Below are 18,048 nucleotides of genomic sequence, written 5' to 3' on the forward strand. Positions count from 1 at the left end.
TGGGTGCAAACCCACATATTAAAATGTGCTATTAAAAAAGTGTGTGTGCATGTGTGAGTGTGTGTGCGTGCATGTGTGAGTGTGTGTGTGATTGTGTGTGCATGTGTGAGTGTGTGTGCGTGCATGTGTGAGTGTGTGTGTGATTGTGTGTGCGTGTGTGCATGTGTGAGTGTGTGCAATGTGCATGTATGAGTGTGTGTGCGTGCATGTGTGAGTGTGCGTGTGTGAGTGTGTGCATGTGTGAGTGTGTGCAATGTGCATGTATGAGTGTGTGTGCGTGCATGTGTGAGTGTGCGTGTGTGCATGTGTGAGTGTGTGCATGTGTGAGTGTGTGTGCGTGCATGTGTGAGTGTGTGTGCGTGCATGTGTGAGTGTGTGTGCGTGTGTGCATGTGTGAGTGTGTGTGCGTGCATGTGTGTGCGTGCATGTGTGAGTGTGATTGTGTGTGCGTGTGTGCATGTGTGAGTGTGTGCAATGTGTATGTGTGAGTGTGTGAGCGTGTGTGCATGTGTGAGTGTGTGTGTGATTGTGTGTGAGTGTGTGCAATGTGCATGTGTGAGTGTGTGAGCGTGTGTGCATGTGTGAGTTTGTGTGCATAATGTAAATAAAATATCTACTACCATTATTACTGTTCAGGGGGTGTGTGGGGTCATGGTGAGACACGCACAAACACACACACACACACACACACACACACACACACACACACACTCACACACTCACACTCAAACACATGTGTGTCATTGACACAGATGATGGCCCATTTTAGCTGAAACCATGTAGCCCATTTTACCTGAGTGGGTTAAGGTAAATTGGGCCGCCAAGAAAAACATCACTTTTTCAAAAAATATGTTCATATACCAAACTAACAATATTATTTCTGATCGATGCCATCAAGACAGATATTATGCATAGTTTTTTTTATGTGCATGTTCGTTTTTTTATAGATGTATCATCCTTATAATAGTTTAGTTATATTTGGTATGCCAGGCTACTTACCATGCAACTTTCTGGTGCAGTCTTGATTTGAATTATTGCCCCACCCACCATAGCAACAATAAACCAATCAAATCACCTGTTACTTGTCAAGCACAGTTATGACAACAGTTTGAAATCCTTTGCAGTCATTGGCTTTAAATTCCAGAGGGGCTGGGACCCCCAAACCTTAGATGGCCCATTTTACCTGATGGCCCATTTTACCTGGTATCACCCTATGGTATGATGTTATAATGCATGATAGCATAGACTAGGCTGCTTATTTAGACAATCCTGCCGCATTGTTACTTGCAGTATGCTGAGATTTTAAAATATTTTTTATAGAGCTGTAGGCCTGTTTTTATCTATTTTGGGGGTATTATTATTAGAGAACGAATCTTTGTGATAAATATAAAAAATACCCCATGTATTTTATATTGCACACTGTGCGTTCATTTACCCGCCGATACAAAACAAGAAATACAGTGGACCTGACAAGTGCAGTTAATGCTGACGCCTAAGCAAACGACGCACTCTATCCAGACAGGCACTTTAGAACTGGGTGGTTGAGAGCGAAAAACAGACAGTGGTGCATCGTCTCGCGAGAACTCTATGTTTTTTTTTTTTTTTTTTTTTTTTTTTTTCGATTTTGCTTATTATAATGAGTCTCCCCCTACCGACACAGCAGTGCAGTGCGACTCTTCTGTTCCGTCAGAGGCTTGATCCAGCGTTAAAATCAGACAGGCGACACTATATTCACTCCCTTCACGCTACCCCTAGCCCAGTTGTCCTGCTTTTGCTTATCGCCCTACGGCACAGCAACAATTCTGGCTTTCTTCATTCAAGGACAAGCAGAGGAGGGGAAGAGCCCAGGGCAGAGGTGCTGAAGCAAAGCCGGCTTGTGAACTGGAATCACCAGGTAGCCTCAAATAATTCTGTCATCTTTGGCGGCTTCTGTAGCTTTTACTCGGGCACTTCATATGTTCTTCAGTTGACTAGTCCAACAGGCTACATTGTGTAAAAATAATAAAATATATAGAAGATGAGATTAGAATTTAGCGTCAGGGTTCTATTGCTACTCTGGGCATATTTACATTTCGATTCATGTTGCATTTATAAAAGAAAAGGGCAGTTTTGTTTATATCGTGTGTTGTTGTACAGTCATGAATAGTGATCGGTTGGTATGGGGTTTTAATTAAGAATATAGTGACGTTTAACGACGTTGATTATTTTATGTCATTTTGAAGGCCAACCCGATTATTGCATAATTGTTATGAAGCTCTGACTTTAATTTCTGTTTTACAGTAGGGTACGCTAAATACGGATAATTCCACACAAAATGTGCCGCTAAAATTATGCGCATTGCGAAGATATATATATATTTCTAAAGTAAGCAAACCGAAAAACATTGTAAATTGGATGCTCGTGCCTTTAATGGTCATATTTGTGGCGCTGAAGAATGGATGAAATTAGACATGCTAGAGAAATACAGTGGCGCACGCGCACTCGGATACCCTGGTTCCCTGATAGCAAGTCTTGTTTACCTTTAGCACCTGTCTACTTGTAACCTTTTTTTATTTATTTACCAAATTTAGTTAGAGCGTCAACAGATCGTTCGTTTGCTTTGAATCCTTCTGGTAGCCTACGTAAGGCGCAGTTTACGTGCGTGTCTGTGATTTCTGTTTATTTAACTTCACCGCAAAACACGGCGATTGGAATAATAAAATGTTGTCGGATTTCCCTCTCATAGCTTTCATGTCAGGGTTAGACGAATGAGTTCACTGTGTTTATTACGGGTATAGCCTAATTGTTTTTTTTTGTTTACTCTTATTTTAATGACTTGGGTCTTTACTGCTATGCTGATATCTCCATGTAGCCTACCCATTATCGTAATGCACTCCTAATGTGTAGAGATAACACATAGCCTATTAGTTAGCTTGCTTCCCCCCCCCCACAATTATGTAGGCCTATCACAATTATGTGGACATAGGGATGGATTTCAAGGAATTTTATCTATTTTTGCGTGGGTGTTACCATTTTTTCATGTTGTACACTGCAGTTTAAGAAATATTCCAGATGTTTCCTTTTTCTAATTAAAATATTTTAAACAAAAGAATTTTCTTGGAAATATTTTTTCTTAATAGTTTTTCTGTATGTGTCCTTAATATCACTTCCCATCATGTTAGTCTTCTGTTGTTTCCCTTTATCTACCAAAAGCCAAGCTGTGATAACATCATTCTCCAGGCAGATATTGATGAAATGTTTCAGTGACATTTTCCTAAAATGGTTCAACATTAAATTACTGGTGACATCATGTAAGCTAACTCAAATCCCTCCCTGATAAAAGTCTTAACTGTACCTTTTTTATATGCTCAGTTGCGACAAAAAAAAAAAAACTTATAGTAATAATTGGATGATTTTCTTGATTTGAACAGAGCACATTTCTGAAAGTCTGATACCTACAACACAGGCATATTAATTGAAGTTAGATATCTCAAAATATACTCCATTACAAGAATGACCCACTTGGTCTCTCAATTACATAGAGACTTCTGACTCAGATGTTGATGCAGTTATGATAAGCTTTTAGACTTCAGAAGCTGTGCTCCGCTGGGAAAAGTTAATTATAGTCGTAAAACTGCCTCAGAGAAGGGCAATTAACGTTAATATTCTATTGTAGCATGGACACTACCTCATCAACTGGGGGATTGTTTGAAAGCTTAAAATATTGTGGTTGTAATTGTAATATTAGCATGTCTGCAGTTGGCTTCTGGACAGCATGAGCACAAGCGTGTATGCATGGGCACGTGTTCACTGCTGAGCACTCTCTCATGAAATATTAGATGGACAGACCACGAAACGGAAAATTCCATCGATCTCAGTGCCGCTCATCAAACTGTCAGTTTTGAAATGTTTTGGCCTATTGGTCATGTCACGCTTTGGGTACCACGAACTGACAACACAAATATAGTGTAATTTAGGTTTGCTGGTGGTATTAATTTGGTCAAAATCTTTGCTTTACTGTTAGTGAGAAGGAAATTCAAACTAATCACGTTTTTTCTATTCTGCGGTTTATGGCATTCCTTGGACCTACTTGTGGTCATTACAAAATTAACACATGGCTCTTTTTGAGGATATTAATGGGTTAATTCACCCCTCCATTCACTCATTAAGTAAGCAACAGTCTTAGAGATGGAAAAAATTATGAAACCAAGTACAGACCGACTGGGCAAATAAGTGAGGATGCAATGAGTAGTGCAGGCTCTTAATTTCTATGGCAACAGAGCTCAACCTGAGATAGATTAAGGTTTGCTGGCAGTGATTGTGACACATGCAAAGAATGAGAAAGGGACAGATATATGTCTAGTGGCTTAGCATTAAAGTTTTCCATTAAATTGAAAAAGACTGTCATTCTTCCTCGTATGAAAGAATTGTGGAAAGTTAGACAGAGAAAGAAAGCTGTGTGTTTAATGACATGATGGTGTGCACAACAACGTGTAATCCCAAGCTGAAAGCAAACCCCCCAGTGAACTTCATACATGGATTCCAGGATCTAATTTGAGTCCCGATAGCCTCTCCCCCCTCTGCGTCTATCCGCGATCCCCACTTATAGCTACCCTTGCCCCCCATTTCCGGCATGCAGCTGTCTTTTAAGATATTAATAAATCCATTGAGACGCTGTGACTGATGAATTGCATTGCAGTCCGGTTTCTCTGAAACGGCCAAGAGATTATGTAATGAGCAGTCCAGTTTAATGCATTTGGCACCAATTCCTTATTAAGATATATTTTATCCTAATAATCCATAGATGGTGCCTTTGAAAGCCTCTATTTCATTACTTCGCTGAACACAAAATTAAATATTTGTAAGAATGTTTCAAATGTTTTTCCATACAATGAAAGTTCATTTTCTCGAACCCCCCCTCTCTCTTCTGTATTACACAGAAGAAAGAAAGTCAAAGGCTGGTTAACAACATCAGGGTGAGTGAATTGTCATTTGTGGGCAAACAGCCTCTTTAAATGTGTAAGGGTTGGGTTGCTGAGAACACTTACAGTAAGTGATGCTTTGTGTAGGGTGCTTGTAAAAGAGAAAGGGTTGGAAAGACAGAGAGGCAGATGGACTGATAGAGAGAAGTAACACCCTCCAAAATAGAACCCCACACAGGCAAAGGAGGCTGGGGGAACAGAAATAGCCTTGTTTAAACAGACACTCACACAGCTGCAGCCAAATTCATGTGCTTCTATCCCTAACTGTGACCCCAAAACTAATCCAGGCAGCATAGCAACCAGGCAACATAAACATTCACCTCACAGGTGTGTTTTGTGGGTCCTAGAAAGTGGGCATGAAACCTAATTAGAGCAGACTCTGAATTTATCTACGGATCAGTCCCTTCACACTGTTTTACCCTGCTTGGCCCTGTCAGTGTTCATTCAGTCACAATAGACTTTGAGCATGCAAATTTTAAATGTACCGGTACCTTGAATTCAATCAAGAAGCCGGTATTTTTTTGCCGTGCAAAATTCGCAAGTATTGAAATGTATTCTTGGAGAAACTTTCTTTGAATAAGCTTGTGTTTCTGGTATTCAGCATTCACGTGCATAGGATGAAATTGAATGGAACTTAAATCTGTTTTGTTGCCTCAGTTTTGTAATTTTTGTCTTTCATCCACAGGTCATACTGACCTTGGCTCAGAACAGTAGTTTCCCAGCGAACAAAAGAAAATTACCATGAAGACCTCAGACTTTTTCCTTCTGCCTGCTGTGCTCCTCATGTTCCTTTTCAACTGCTGTCTCGCACAGAGTGAATCTGACCTCATAGTAGCGACAAGGCTGGGCCGTGTGCAGGGTGTAAGCTTGCCTGTTCCAGACCGGAGTCATGTGATTGCTTTCTTGGGCATCCCGTACGCTGAACCTCCGCTGGGGAAGAGGCGTTTCAAGAAAGCAGAGCCCAAAAAGCCCTGGAATGGTGTCTTCGAGGCTAGAGACTACCCAAATGCCTGCTATCAGTTCGTAGACACCTCTTACCCAGGCTTTCCAGGTATTGAGATGTGGAACCCCAACAGAATGATGAGCGAGGACTGCCTGTACCTTAATGTGTGGGTACCTCCTAGCCCTAGGCCACAGAATCTCACAGTAATGGTCTGGATATATGGTGGAGGCTTCTATAGTGGCTCCTCTTCTCTTGATGTCTATGATGGCCGGTACTTGGCATACACTGAAAAGGTAGTGGTTGTGTCTATGAACTATCGTGTTGGAGCTTTTGGATTCCTTGCTCTCAATGGCTCATCAGAAGCACCAGGAAATGTGGGTCTCATTGACCAGAGGATGGCCCTCCAATGGGTCCAAGAAAACATCCACTTCTTCGGCGGAAACCCAAAACAGGTTACCATTTTTGGAGAAAGTGCTGGAGGTGCATCAGTTTGCATGCATGTTCTGTCACCAGACAGCCGCCCGTTCTTCACACGTGCCATAATGCAGAGCGGTGTTGCTAATACACCCTGGGCTACCGTTAGCTTTGATGAGGCCCGTCGGAGGGCCACCTCGTTGGGCAAACTCGTTGGCTGCAGCGAGGGTAACGATACTGAGCTGGTTGACTGCCTGAGGAACAAACATCCACAGGAACTAATTGATCAGGAGTGGCAAGTGCTCCCCTATAGCAGCTTGTTCCGCTTTTCCTTTGTCCCTGTCATAGATGGTGTTTTCCTTCCCGACACCCCAGATGCCATGATTAGCTCAGGGAACTTCAAATACACTCAGATCATGCTGGGTGTAAATCAGGATGAAGGATCTTACTTCTTGCTTTACGGTGCACCGGGATTCAGTAAAGACAATGAGAGTTTGATATCTCGAGAAGAATTCCTTGAAGGCGTGAAGATGAGCGTTCCCCATGCTAATGAGATTGGCTTGGATGCAGTTATCCTTCAGTACACTGACTGGATAGATGAGAACAACCCCCAAAAAAATCGAGATGCCATGGATGATATTGTAGGAGATCAAAATGTCATCTGTCCTCTGCAGCATTTTGCAAAGACTTACGCCCAGCACACTGGCCCCCATACCCAGCCGGGAGCCGCAGCTCCAGGGACACTAGGCTCGGGAAACTCAGGACCAACAGGCTACAACAGTGGCAACTCACATGGTAAGGTCATTATAGTGGTAAAGAATAACAGTGTAAAACACACCGGAGTGAAGCATCAACAGTTAATAAACTTAATGCATCCTTGCCGAGTCCGACAGATGTCAGTATAAAATCCAAGGCAGATGGGATGAAGATAGAGCAACACAGACAATAACAGAGTGTATCTTTAATATGAAATTGTGCAATACCAGTTTTTCTCAATCTATACCCCTTCTTTTTGTCCTTAGGTGCTGTGTACCTTTACCTGTTTGACCATCAAGCTTCAAACCTGGCCTGGCCTGACTGGATGGGCGTAATCCATGGTTATGAGATTGAGTTTGTGTTTGGCCTGCCATTAGAAAAACGACTCAATTACACAGCAGAGGAAGAGAAACTCAGTCGACGAATGATGAGATACTGGGCAAACTTCGCTCGCACCGGGTAAGAGGTGTCAAAATAGCAAAAGATTCGATGCCCATGAAAGATTTGTCTTCATGCTTTTTCAGAAAGGGTTCGATTTATCTAATAGTGGTGTAATGTTTTGTATTGTTGCCTGGAAGGTTAACTCCCTACATTCTTTTTTCTGTCTCCATGAAGTAATCCCAACATTAACACTGATGGCACCTTAGACAGTCGGAGGCGGTGGCCTCAATTTACAGCTACTGACCAGAAGCATGTGGGCTTGAACACAGAGCCACTGAAGGTGCACAAGGGTCTAAGAACACAGGTTTGTGCTCTGTGGAACGGCTTCCTGCCTCGCTTGCTTAACATCACAGGTAACAAACCCAACCAGTATATTCCTCTGTCATGCAATTACATTATCTGTTATCTTTAAACATGAAAAATCTACAGAGGTACTGTAGGTCATTTTCTTAGAGTTTAGTTTAAAGATGAGAAACTGCAGGTTTGTGTTGTATGGAATGTGTCAGTGGAATTTATTGTTGTTTAGTAGAGGGAGTCTACATAACACTAAGATTAAATCATCTTACAAAAGAAAATGTGTTAGGTTCACTTTTTCCGTTTTCATCTAATTTTCCTCTCTCTTACATTTTTTATTAACATATTTGAAGTCTGAACAAAGTACAGCCATAATATAAACTATCCTCTTTGTTTCACAAGCAAATGCGTCTGTGCTAGTTTATCTGTTTTGCTCAGAATCTAAACAAATGTCCTATGCCAACTATTACACTGGAAGTGAACCAGAATATAAAGCAATGAAACACTTGCTCTTGGGTAGGGGCAGGGAGGATTGTGCAGGCCTGTCCATAGTAACTTAGAATCGTAAGTTATAAATTCTCCTGTGAGGGCTGTTGCCAAATTCTTTGTTAAATGGGTGGGACCTTTATAGTGATGCATTACTGTTGAGTAGTTAAGTAGTAATAGATTACTTTGTTTCTACAGCTCTCTGTACATAAATGTTCCTCTTTTCTGCCATTCTTAAAATCATCAGTCCCTCAACTTTTTTCTCTTGCCTTTCTGTCAAAGCTCATGCTGTTGTTTTCCTCATTTATTCCCATCTCTCTTACCCAGAAAACATTGATGATGTTGAGCGACAGTGGAAAGTGGAGTTCCATCGCTGGAGCTCTTACATGATGCACTGGAAAAGCCAGTTCGACCATTACAGCAAGCAGGAGCGCTGCACAGATCTCTAGATAAATCTGGTGTTAATGTAAGAAAGTGCAGATCAAAGAAAGGGAAAACTGATGACCATAACCCTTAATAGTCTCTTTTCAGAACAGCAAAGGTTGCCAAAGCTTTTTCGTTGATTACAGTCTCTGAGTAAGCATGAGAGTGAATTTGTGAATGTTGCACTTTAGTGCAGTTTTGTTCCTCCCTGTGTAGAATATTATACTTATAACTCAATTATATACTATGTGAATATATATAAAGAGAGGAGGTGAATTCAAGATGCTATTAGAGATTATCAAGTGCTACGGTCATCAAATGTATGTATCAGAAAAAAAATGTTATAGTTATATTACCTCTGAACAGTGAGTGTGCATGTCTGTTCCATTGGAACCTAGAAACCCTCATTTACACTGGTCCTCAGGATCCCACTTTTTTTTTATAATTTTCTTGTTTTTATCCTGTGTTCTTATTGGCTTAAATTATACTGGCTGATTCACCATACATTTATCTCCATAATGTATCTACCACATCTACTCAGTAATTCATGTGCTACTTTATCCTGCTGTCTCTGCTTTCTGACTGTGGTCCAACTCAATATACTAATACTTCATGCTGCAATCAGGAGCCATTTAATTTCATGTATGTTGTTTAACTGTACGGAACAGTTTCTGTGTGGGCGAGTCTGTGTTTTAATGTACTAATATTTCAAACCTATTTTTATTTCGATTGCTACTTATATTGCATGTAGTCTAGTGCCCACAGCATGACTCTTCTTGTGTGTATGTATGAGAGAGAAAGTCTGTGTTTACCATATACCAACCAACTACATAGGACAGTATACATGTCTGTGTATTTCACCTCTTCACCTCAAATTTCATTCGGGCATTGTATGTTTGTGTTTGAGTATTTTATACTTGGGCTTGGCGAGTAAGACTAATGTTGTCTGTGTGCCAAAGGGTCAATATCATTTTTCCTACTTGCTGTCTCCCTCTCTCGATGGGAAAGGCTTCTCATTACGATAATGGAGGAGAGTAATTTACTTAGTGCTCATTTGAAATGACAGCCCGCTGTGTCAGCCATCTTAACTCCAGCCCTTTTGATGCAGTGGGAGGATGATGAAGGAAAACACAGGCAACGGGAAGCTGTAAGGACAAACAAGAATACAGGGTTACAAAATCCACTGCTGACATGTTCTATATTTATTGTAATATTTGGTGTATTTTTTTATTTAAGTAAATTATTTGCATGATTGCATCAAGTATCAAAAGAACTAAAAGTTTTTAGTTAGCTTAAATAAGAGCAAATGTTTTATTTTTTTGTGTATTTATTAAGAGTGTGGAATTGCATACTTATATATTGAATTTTGCCTGTGAATCTGGATCAAACATTATTTTGTATTTTACTGTGTGAATGTATCATGGTCAATCATTCTATCATAATATACACTGGCATATACATGTGAACATGCTGAATTGGTGAATGCTAGCCTATGCCGTCTCATTGACTTCCCTTCAGTCTGTTTTTACTAAATCTAGAGTATATAACATAGAGTATATGTCTAGTAAGTTCATCTACCATTTTGATAACACTGTGGAAGGGATCTGATCTGCCTGAGTGCTGTGATGAGACAGCAGGTCTTCCAGCACACAAAACGATAGGTTGACATTAAGCATTTAACCTCTGAATATGACTGGAAAAATGTAGATTAGCTTTAAACAATGCCATTTAAAATGAAAATAATATGTTGTACTAGCTATAAAATGTAAGTATGTTGCAATTATGTGTGTTTGTTTATGGGTCTGAATGACAGCTGCTCTTTTCCACCTATCTCTTCCACTCCATGAAATCCCCCTGTGCATGCCTTAGACCCCCCTCCCCTCCCTCTGTATTATGTGCTTTAAAAATTGACTGTTATCCTCTCTGACAATATTAGTGCTGATGTATGTTTATAATATTACACATTTATAGCTATAAAAACATTATAATAGCCCAGAGATAGATATTGATGTTAGCAATAACAAAATACACTTAAAATGGAATATATTTATTTGAATGCTTTCATACTCATGTAATGTCAGAGACTTGACTGATCAAAACAGTGGTCATGAATTGACAGCAATGATCATAAGTATTGTAACTGTTTATAAATCAGCTGTTTCTTCAAAGCAATATAGAGTGCCATATGCTATCTTGCAAATATTTTTCTTCCGTTCTTAATGTTATTGTTTGGCTAATTTGCATTAGCTTGGCTTTAAAGGTTTCCTAATGTCGTATATTAAGGCAATTAAATATACGCAAGTAAAGTGGTTGAGGAAACCTGCCTCTTAATTTCATCACAAAGAGAAAATGTTATCTATAAATATTATATTGTAAATTCATATTATTCTACCCCAAATATGTAGAACAATGCACATAGCTAAACAAGCATGTGTTCTGCATTTGTTGCACTTTGACAACATTTATATAATAATAATAGAAATCACTGTTACTGTTTTTTTGTTGTTGATCCAGATATCGCCTGTCGTGTCAAATTAGTGCCAAACATGTATAGTGACAGCATCGTGCAAATCCTTCGCATGATGTTATTTGTCATATCCGCCATCTTTGGGCACCATATCAGAAGCTTTCCAACGCAACCACAATAAACAGTTATTGACTTAAAGGAAAGCTGCTTGTCTGTGTGGTTCTTCTCTCATACAAAGTATAGACTACATCTGAACGTGAATTCTAGTAGTTGACTGTTGTGTCAACTGTTGTGTCACCAGAGGGCAGCATACGCAAGATTATACAGTGTAACGTTACGGGCCAACAAAACTCTCTTTTAATAAACTTAGTTGTATCTTTAACATATAACACACATATATTACAATATAGAGTGTATATTTTAAATTATGTAATTCCTGGACAAATGTTCCATGTATCGTAGGCCTTTGTAGAACAACATACAAAATAATAAATTAGTTTGAAGCGTTGTCATCTCGGTGATGATCACAATGACGAACAAGATGTGTAAGATAAAAAAGCAGCAACGGTTTAATCTGAGACAACAGCAAACGTATAACTTCCTCCATAATACGTTGACATAATTTTGGACCAATACATATAAAAACTAGGTCTAGATCAGCTGTAAGGATTAATACAGAGCAAACGGAAGAAAACATATTTAGAGAAATCACGATCTAATTGCGCAGTTTGAACGCAGCTTTGAGTGTCTTGAATATCTTTCTGGTGTTGACCAATAACAACCTACGGCTGTAATTTAGACCAATAAGCACTATTGAACCACAGTGTCATCTTTATGGCGCACTTATGCTACCCGTTTAGTTAAAAATGGCTTTTATTATTGTTTCATAATGTAAATAGTTGAAGAATAAGTATTAGTATTAGTTTATGCCAGTCATTGGTACCCAAGTTAGCTATCTTTCTCCTAACATTTCTAAACCGCAGCCCTCGGTTGTAAATCAAAACAATGACTTCAGCCTCTACCAAGGTAACGTAACGTTAAATGGGTTTATAAATATGGTAACGTTACATAAAGAAAGATTAAATGGTTTGTCTTGATAGTGTACGTCCATGCTAACTGCTTCGCGTATTACATTTTTTGTCTTGCTTTGTTAATTAAGCTATTAATTGCTAGCATGCTAACAATCAACCATATGTCCGTTTTCAACATACACGTTTTCATAAACATTCGGTAACGTTACAGTATTTATTTCTTGCTTTACGTATTTAGGTTGGTGAGATCTTTTCTGCAGCTGGAGCTGCATTCACAAAACTGGGAGAGTTAACCATGCAGCTGCATCCAGTGGCCGATATTAGTCCAGCAGGGTGAGACACTCTCTATTCACCGTAAGGTCCTTTATTATACACGCAATGCATTGGTCTTCTGGTGTCGGTTTTTTTTTTTTTTTAAGATAACGTGTACTTTGTGTAATGGATATGGCCCGTACATGGAAAACATTTACATTAATGTATTTTACCTTTCTTTTGGCTTTTATTTTTGAATTTCTCAAGGTTCCCTCAAAAGTTGACAACGCTCCTTATCTACTTTTTAATATTATCCCACCTAGTTTGTAGTTTGCGATTGCTCCAAGATGTCATGGACAAGATAAAGTATTGTTTTCAATGATATTGGGCCTTGTAACTCCTATTGCTGTTTACTGGGAGAGCTACGTGGATACACAGTATGAAGTAGCTTGAACACTTAGGCTATCCATACAAAAACACAATGTAAAGACACCCTTCTCACCGGTATGGCGTACATCTCTTATGTTTTACTATCGGTTAGAGTCTATAAAATTTGTCTTCCTCAAATGCAGGTGAAATCTGCTCTTTTTAATTTGCAGTTAACATTTTCTTAAATCTAGAGAGGGATTGCTATTTTCTAGATTCCCATTTCTTGTGGAAATTCAATAAAAGCCAAAAAAGATTCTGAAAACGTTTTAATGTTTTATATTTGTATGTTTGTCAGTAATTAATTAGACATTTTCTAAACATAAGGCCACAAGTGAAGACAACTGTCAAGAGGAAGATTTATGAAGACGGTGGAATTCCTTTATCCACTGATTCACCAAAGAAGAGTATGAAAAAGGTGCCAGTTTCTATGGCTCCCCCAGCCCCACCTAAACTCATTGCTGTGCCAACATCTCAGGTTGTGGTGACTGCAGGTTTACAGCGCCCAACCACAGGTGCATCTAGCATTAAGTCATCAAAAACAGCAGGTGAGCATTCCTTAATGCACTCATTTGTGTTGCATTTCATTTTTACACTTTACACACACAAAAAAAAACTACTTTCACTTCAACTGACTTAAGCAATTTGAATATAGTAAAATATAACTAATGCATTCATCTAATTTTCCCTCAGATGTCACTCTGAGTGCACTGAATGACTCTGATGCCAATAGCGATCTGGTAGATATCGAGGGGTTGGGTGATAGTTCCACATCTAAAAAGCTAAATTTTGATCAAGGTAAGAGACCTCATTATTTAATTTTCTCATGCATATATTTAAATTACTAATATTGTGGTATTCATGCTTTTCCACATTGTCTGTTATTTAATTTGTTCCTGGTTCCTAAGGTAAAAATAATATCTGTATTTATTTTTTCCCCTGCAGATAGTCTAAATCTTGACTCCAGTCTCATCATGAATTCCAGTGACTTGCCGTTGTTATCCCGTTGAAATCTTCTGCAACATACTATCAGGAAATTGAACTAATATTTTACTTCAATAAAGGAGCAAGAAACTTGCATTTTCTTAATCGGGTGAAAAGGTTTTTTATTCCAGTAAAAGACTAATTTCTAAGTTAATAGTGTAGGTAGGCATATTTTATCAGTGTAGAACCGTTTTGAAAGATGCTAACAAATATTGCTTAATGCATATTAATGTTCTTGGACCAAAATGCATAATTTTAAAATAAGTTACTGTAAAGGCATTATTGTGTATATATGTTTTAAACCATTCCAAAAAAACATGACCAGTAATTTGTTTTGTGGGGAAAGTGTGGCCAAAAGGCTTGAAATGCATTGCTGGTTGTCAAAGCTGTATTTCTTTTTCTTCCTCAATACCTTTAGTCTATTTCCCACATAATAATACTTTTCATTTTTCCACAAAAAAAGAGAAAATAAAAACAGTGCCATCTCCTATAGCAAAAAAACACACAAAAAAAGTTGAACTCAAGATGATCTTCAACCAGGTTTTTCTGGAATCGTTTTAGAGCAGTGTGGCAGTAGCATCTTTACAAATGCAGCTTTAGCAAGTTAATTTTGTTGACTTTTATAAAATTCTAGCCTAGTGGGTTTATTGATCTGAGGCTGAGCTGATTTTTACATAATTGGGCTGTTAACGAATTAGTCACATAGTCTTGGTCCTACCAATGTTTCTACATTAAGAACAGTTAAATGTTAAATCACTGATTGCATGTTGAAAGAGTATGTGTAAAATGCAGCCCAGCAGATCTCCTCATAATGACACTTTCTGCCTATACCTCTGTTCCTCATTTGTCAGAAGTAACCTCAATAATTGTGGCCAAGATTGCATAAGTTAGAATGATTTTATTTTTAATGATGTTTTCTTGCAAAACTGAACAATGGCTTTCATTTTAATTATGAGATTGTCAAGGTAAAATACATACAATTATTCATTTCTGGACAGGTGGTTTCCATAATGCTGCAAATACTAGAGAGTTGCTGAGTGTGTCTGTCTGACGGGAGCAGCACAAACCATACTGGCAACCCAGGGAGAGGGCAGCTGCCAATATTGATGTGCTGCTACTGTCAGGCACACTGAGGCATCAAGTGGTCCAAGGGAGGAAAGAGGACGAAAGGAACATACAAAATATATGCAGATTAATTCAACAGCTTTAATGGTTATACTATCATAGAAAAAACAACAATGCTGATCTCCTAAAATACAGCCTAGCAAATGTGAATTCACAGCTTTTAAAGAATAACTCACTGAAGAGGCCACCTAAGCCACACCTGGTTATTCAGTCATGGATCATTTATTGTCTGGTCATTTGTAAAAAAATAAATAATATATATATATCATTTGAGGGGTTTTTTTTAAAGAAAAAAACCCTGCTTTGTCACATTTTTATTCATAAATCTGAAAAACAGCTTTAAATTGAAACCTAATTCTAAATACAAAACAATACAGACAGCATATCACATTACTTGTTGTCAAAAAGCTTACCTCTGATGCATTTATTACACTCAGATTTATGATACAAGCTGAAAACTAGGTGTTTAATTCTGTCATGTTAATGGAGAAACTCCCAGGCTCCCAGTGACAGCACATCATAATTTGGAATTTGCCCTTAGAACTTACAAACCATGATGTGCTGCTACAGGGCACTCTGGGATAAATAAAAAGATGACGACAGACTTCAGTGGTCCTCACTAGGATAAGATTAGAGACAAAATTAATTGTTGGATTAAGTGTGACATAGAAATGTTTTATGCATATTTAGCGCCATTACTAAGTCATTAAAAATGAATGACAGAACAAAATTTTATGAGAAAGCAATGTGAACAAATTGATTCTTTTGTTTCTAAAAAAAAATTAATAAAAGTTGTGTGACAGCAAAGAGTGACAGCATTACTGCAATTTCTCTGGCACAGACAATCATGTGGAAGCTTGTGGTCATCCACATCTTTTTAATGACAGTCTAATAATGCCCTTTGAGACTTAATAAGTGAGTTACTGTGCACACACTGTCCTAAAATGGATGTTGAGGATGAAGACAAAATGGAGGATAACAAAAGGGGGAGATGAGGAGAAAAAACTAGTGCCTGTCAAAAAAAGGTTTTATTACCATGAGAATAACATACTTTGGGTAAAATGAAGCAAGCTAAAATTATCATGTATTATTAATATATATATCTTTTTTATATAGTATCTTCCAACTTCTTGGGCTTAATATTGTGAAACAAGATTAAGTATCACTCTAATAAATCAAAGTATATCTAATACCATTACACATACAGTAATTTAACATTTTATATTTTTATGAATAATCCAATGAAGTAATTGTTACCAATATTTTTTTTTAAATTAACTTCAAGGATTAAAAGTAAAATTTGTCCAAATGTAAAAAGGAAAAAAAAAAAAAATGCTTGTACACTCCACAAGAATAATTTTCAAAAAGATAAAGGCTTAGCAAAAAGGGACAAGTATACATTAACAAACAAATAAAAGAAACATTAGACAATTACAAATGTAAGGTTTTTAACTTCAAGGTTTGCAATATATTGAATAACAGTAGGTTTTAATTATGGAGAGATAAGAGGATGAGTGAGGCGAGAAAAAGGGAGGAACATCTGATTTTAAAAAAAGTGATTTTGACACTACCAGATTAGTTTTAAGATGAATTACTGTAGTATTCATCTGTAAAAAGCCAGTGATGGTCAAAGCGATGAGGGTATATGACAGATCATTTGTTGCAGTGTGTAAAATGTAAATGGCAGAAAGATCTTGGCCCATCACTACATTTCACACTTTTTATTATTTATTATTACTTTTTGTTGTTTTTATTTAGCTTGTGAATAAATTAACAAAAAATAGGAAAAATAAGTTTACACCTACAACACTGTACCAACATAAATGTAGCATCAATCAATTAGGAAAACCACAATAATAATCATTGTTTTACTGAAAAACTCATTTTATTTAGCTAAAAAACAATGACTGACAAAAATTGAAAGGCCTAAAAAAGTATTTGATATTTATAATCTCAACTGTTGTGGCAGAGAAAAAGAAACACCAAGTATTTTTGAAGGGCTTAATTTTTTTCTTTTAAGTACACCACACCCTATGTTGTCTGATGAAGTTCTAATGTCAGCAGAAAATCAAGGCCTAAATACAAAATAATTATTTCTGACTATTGTAATATGCCAAAACATGATCTTTAATTTTTGCTTAAAGAAATTTTAGACTTTATCTTGAAGTTACAGTTCACAAAAAAAGAGGAAGTTTATCTATAGCAAAATGCAGGCTAAATTTGTGCTACACAAAAGCCAAACGTTCTTAAAAAACGTATGACATTTAATATTTTATGTTTAATACTTTTAGTTCAAATCAACCCTGACAAACGGTTACATCTCATAAAGGGCAGCCTATTTATGGTCCGAGTCAAATGATCACGTCAGCACAGTTGCAGAAGGCATTTGCTTCTGTCTACTTCTGCCCGTCGTTCATCGAGAGAGGGAGAGAAAGGGGGGTGGGGGGTGTTAGCAAAAGAGAGGGAGAGAGAGAAAATGAGAAAAGGATAGGCAGCAATGGGTGGGAGAGGGAGACCTAAAAGAGAAGCTCACACACTTACATAGACACATACACACCCTGGCCTAACTTTGCTCACCCATTCAAACCAGGGGCCGTTTTGTTTAAGCTTTGAAACGGACACAGGAAAGATTTCACTTACCCTCGATCCACGTTTTTCAGAATGTTAGGCAACAGGGGAGAGGAAAAGGTTCCTGGTATTCCCAAAGTAACCCGCCGGACTCCCCTCTTCCAGTGTAGTCTGTCTCCTGCACCTGGGTAGGGAAAAAAAAAACAGTAATTCCCCAACTTAATTCAATGAAGTTGTTTTTGTATTCAAAAAAGCCAAGCAAAGTACTTGAAAGACTTTTTCATTCTTTCAGAAAACTCGATTAAACTCACAAAGTAGTTCGCCCACTGCAAATATTTTAATTCTACGCAAATCTACAGCTAAATCTACAATTAAAACACTTTGGATGCTTTCAAAAAAATAGTAGAAACAGAATTAAAAAGTAAAACAAACCCACAAATGCACTTATCAATGGGAATCCCAAGTCTTAATTTCAGG

At 37.9% G+C, this 18,048-nt stretch overlaps 2 protein-coding genes across 2 annotated transcripts; both read left to right on the top strand.

The window, feature by feature from the left end:
* The first annotated feature begins 1,661 nt into the window (after positions 1-1,661).
* On the top strand, positions 1,662-11,388 carry ache (acetylcholinesterase (Yt blood group)). The gene is made up of 5 exons (XM_079604929.1): positions 1,662-1,894; positions 5,647-7,113; positions 7,341-7,533; positions 7,690-7,868; positions 8,623-11,388. The coding sequence occupies exons 2-5, from the start codon at positions 5,703-5,705 to the stop codon at positions 8,742-8,744; spliced, it is 1,905 nt and encodes a 634-aa protein (XP_079461055.1). The 5' UTR covers positions 1,662-1,894; positions 5,647-5,702; the 3' UTR covers positions 8,745-11,388.
* A 305-nt stretch (positions 11,389-11,693) lies between these two features.
* LOC306994429 (BPTF-associated chromatin complex component 1) lies at positions 11,694-13,983 on the top strand. Its single transcript, XM_079604930.1, has 5 exons — positions 11,694-12,211; positions 12,455-12,549; positions 13,222-13,442; positions 13,588-13,692; positions 13,840-13,983. Exons 1-5 carry the CDS (start codon positions 12,191-12,193, stop codon positions 13,902-13,904), a joined length of 507 nt encoding a protein of 168 aa, XP_079461056.1. The 5' UTR covers positions 11,694-12,190; the 3' UTR covers positions 13,905-13,983.
* Positions 13,984-18,048: the final 4,065 nt, after the last annotated feature.

The sequence above is a fragment of the Phoxinus phoxinus genome (genome assembly GCF_949152265.1).
Source record: "Phoxinus phoxinus genome assembly, chromosome: 2".
Lineage (NCBI taxonomy): Eukaryota > Metazoa > Chordata > Actinopteri > Cypriniformes > Leuciscidae > Phoxinus > Phoxinus phoxinus.

What these genes read in the sequence shown, in the direction of transcription:
- LOC306994429 (XM_079604930.1), top strand. Translation starts at nt 12,191, where the DNA reads ATGACTTCAGCCTCTACCAAG. An exon ending in GCCGATATTAGTCCAGCAGG is followed by an intron (nt 12,550 to 13,221) that starts GTGAGACACTCT and finishes TCTAAACATAAG; the next exon opens with GCCACAAGTGAAGACAACTG. An exon ending in AAAGCTAAATTTTGATCAAG is followed by an intron (nt 13,693 to 13,839) that starts GTAAGAGACCTC and finishes TTTCCCCTGCAG; the next exon opens with ATAGTCTAAATCTTGACTCC.
- ache (XM_079604929.1), top strand. Translation starts at nt 5,703, where the DNA reads ATGAAGACCTCAGACTTTTTCCTTCTGCCTGCTGTGCTCCTCATGTTC. An exon ending in GCAAACTTCGCTCGCACCGG is followed by an intron (nt 7,534 to 7,689) that starts GTAAGAGGTGTC and finishes GTCTCCATGAAG; the next exon opens with TAATCCCAACATTAACACTG. An exon ending in TCGCTTGCTTAACATCACAG is followed by an intron (nt 7,869 to 8,622) that starts GTAACAAACCCA and finishes TCTCTTACCCAG; the next exon opens with AAAACATTGATGATGTTGAG.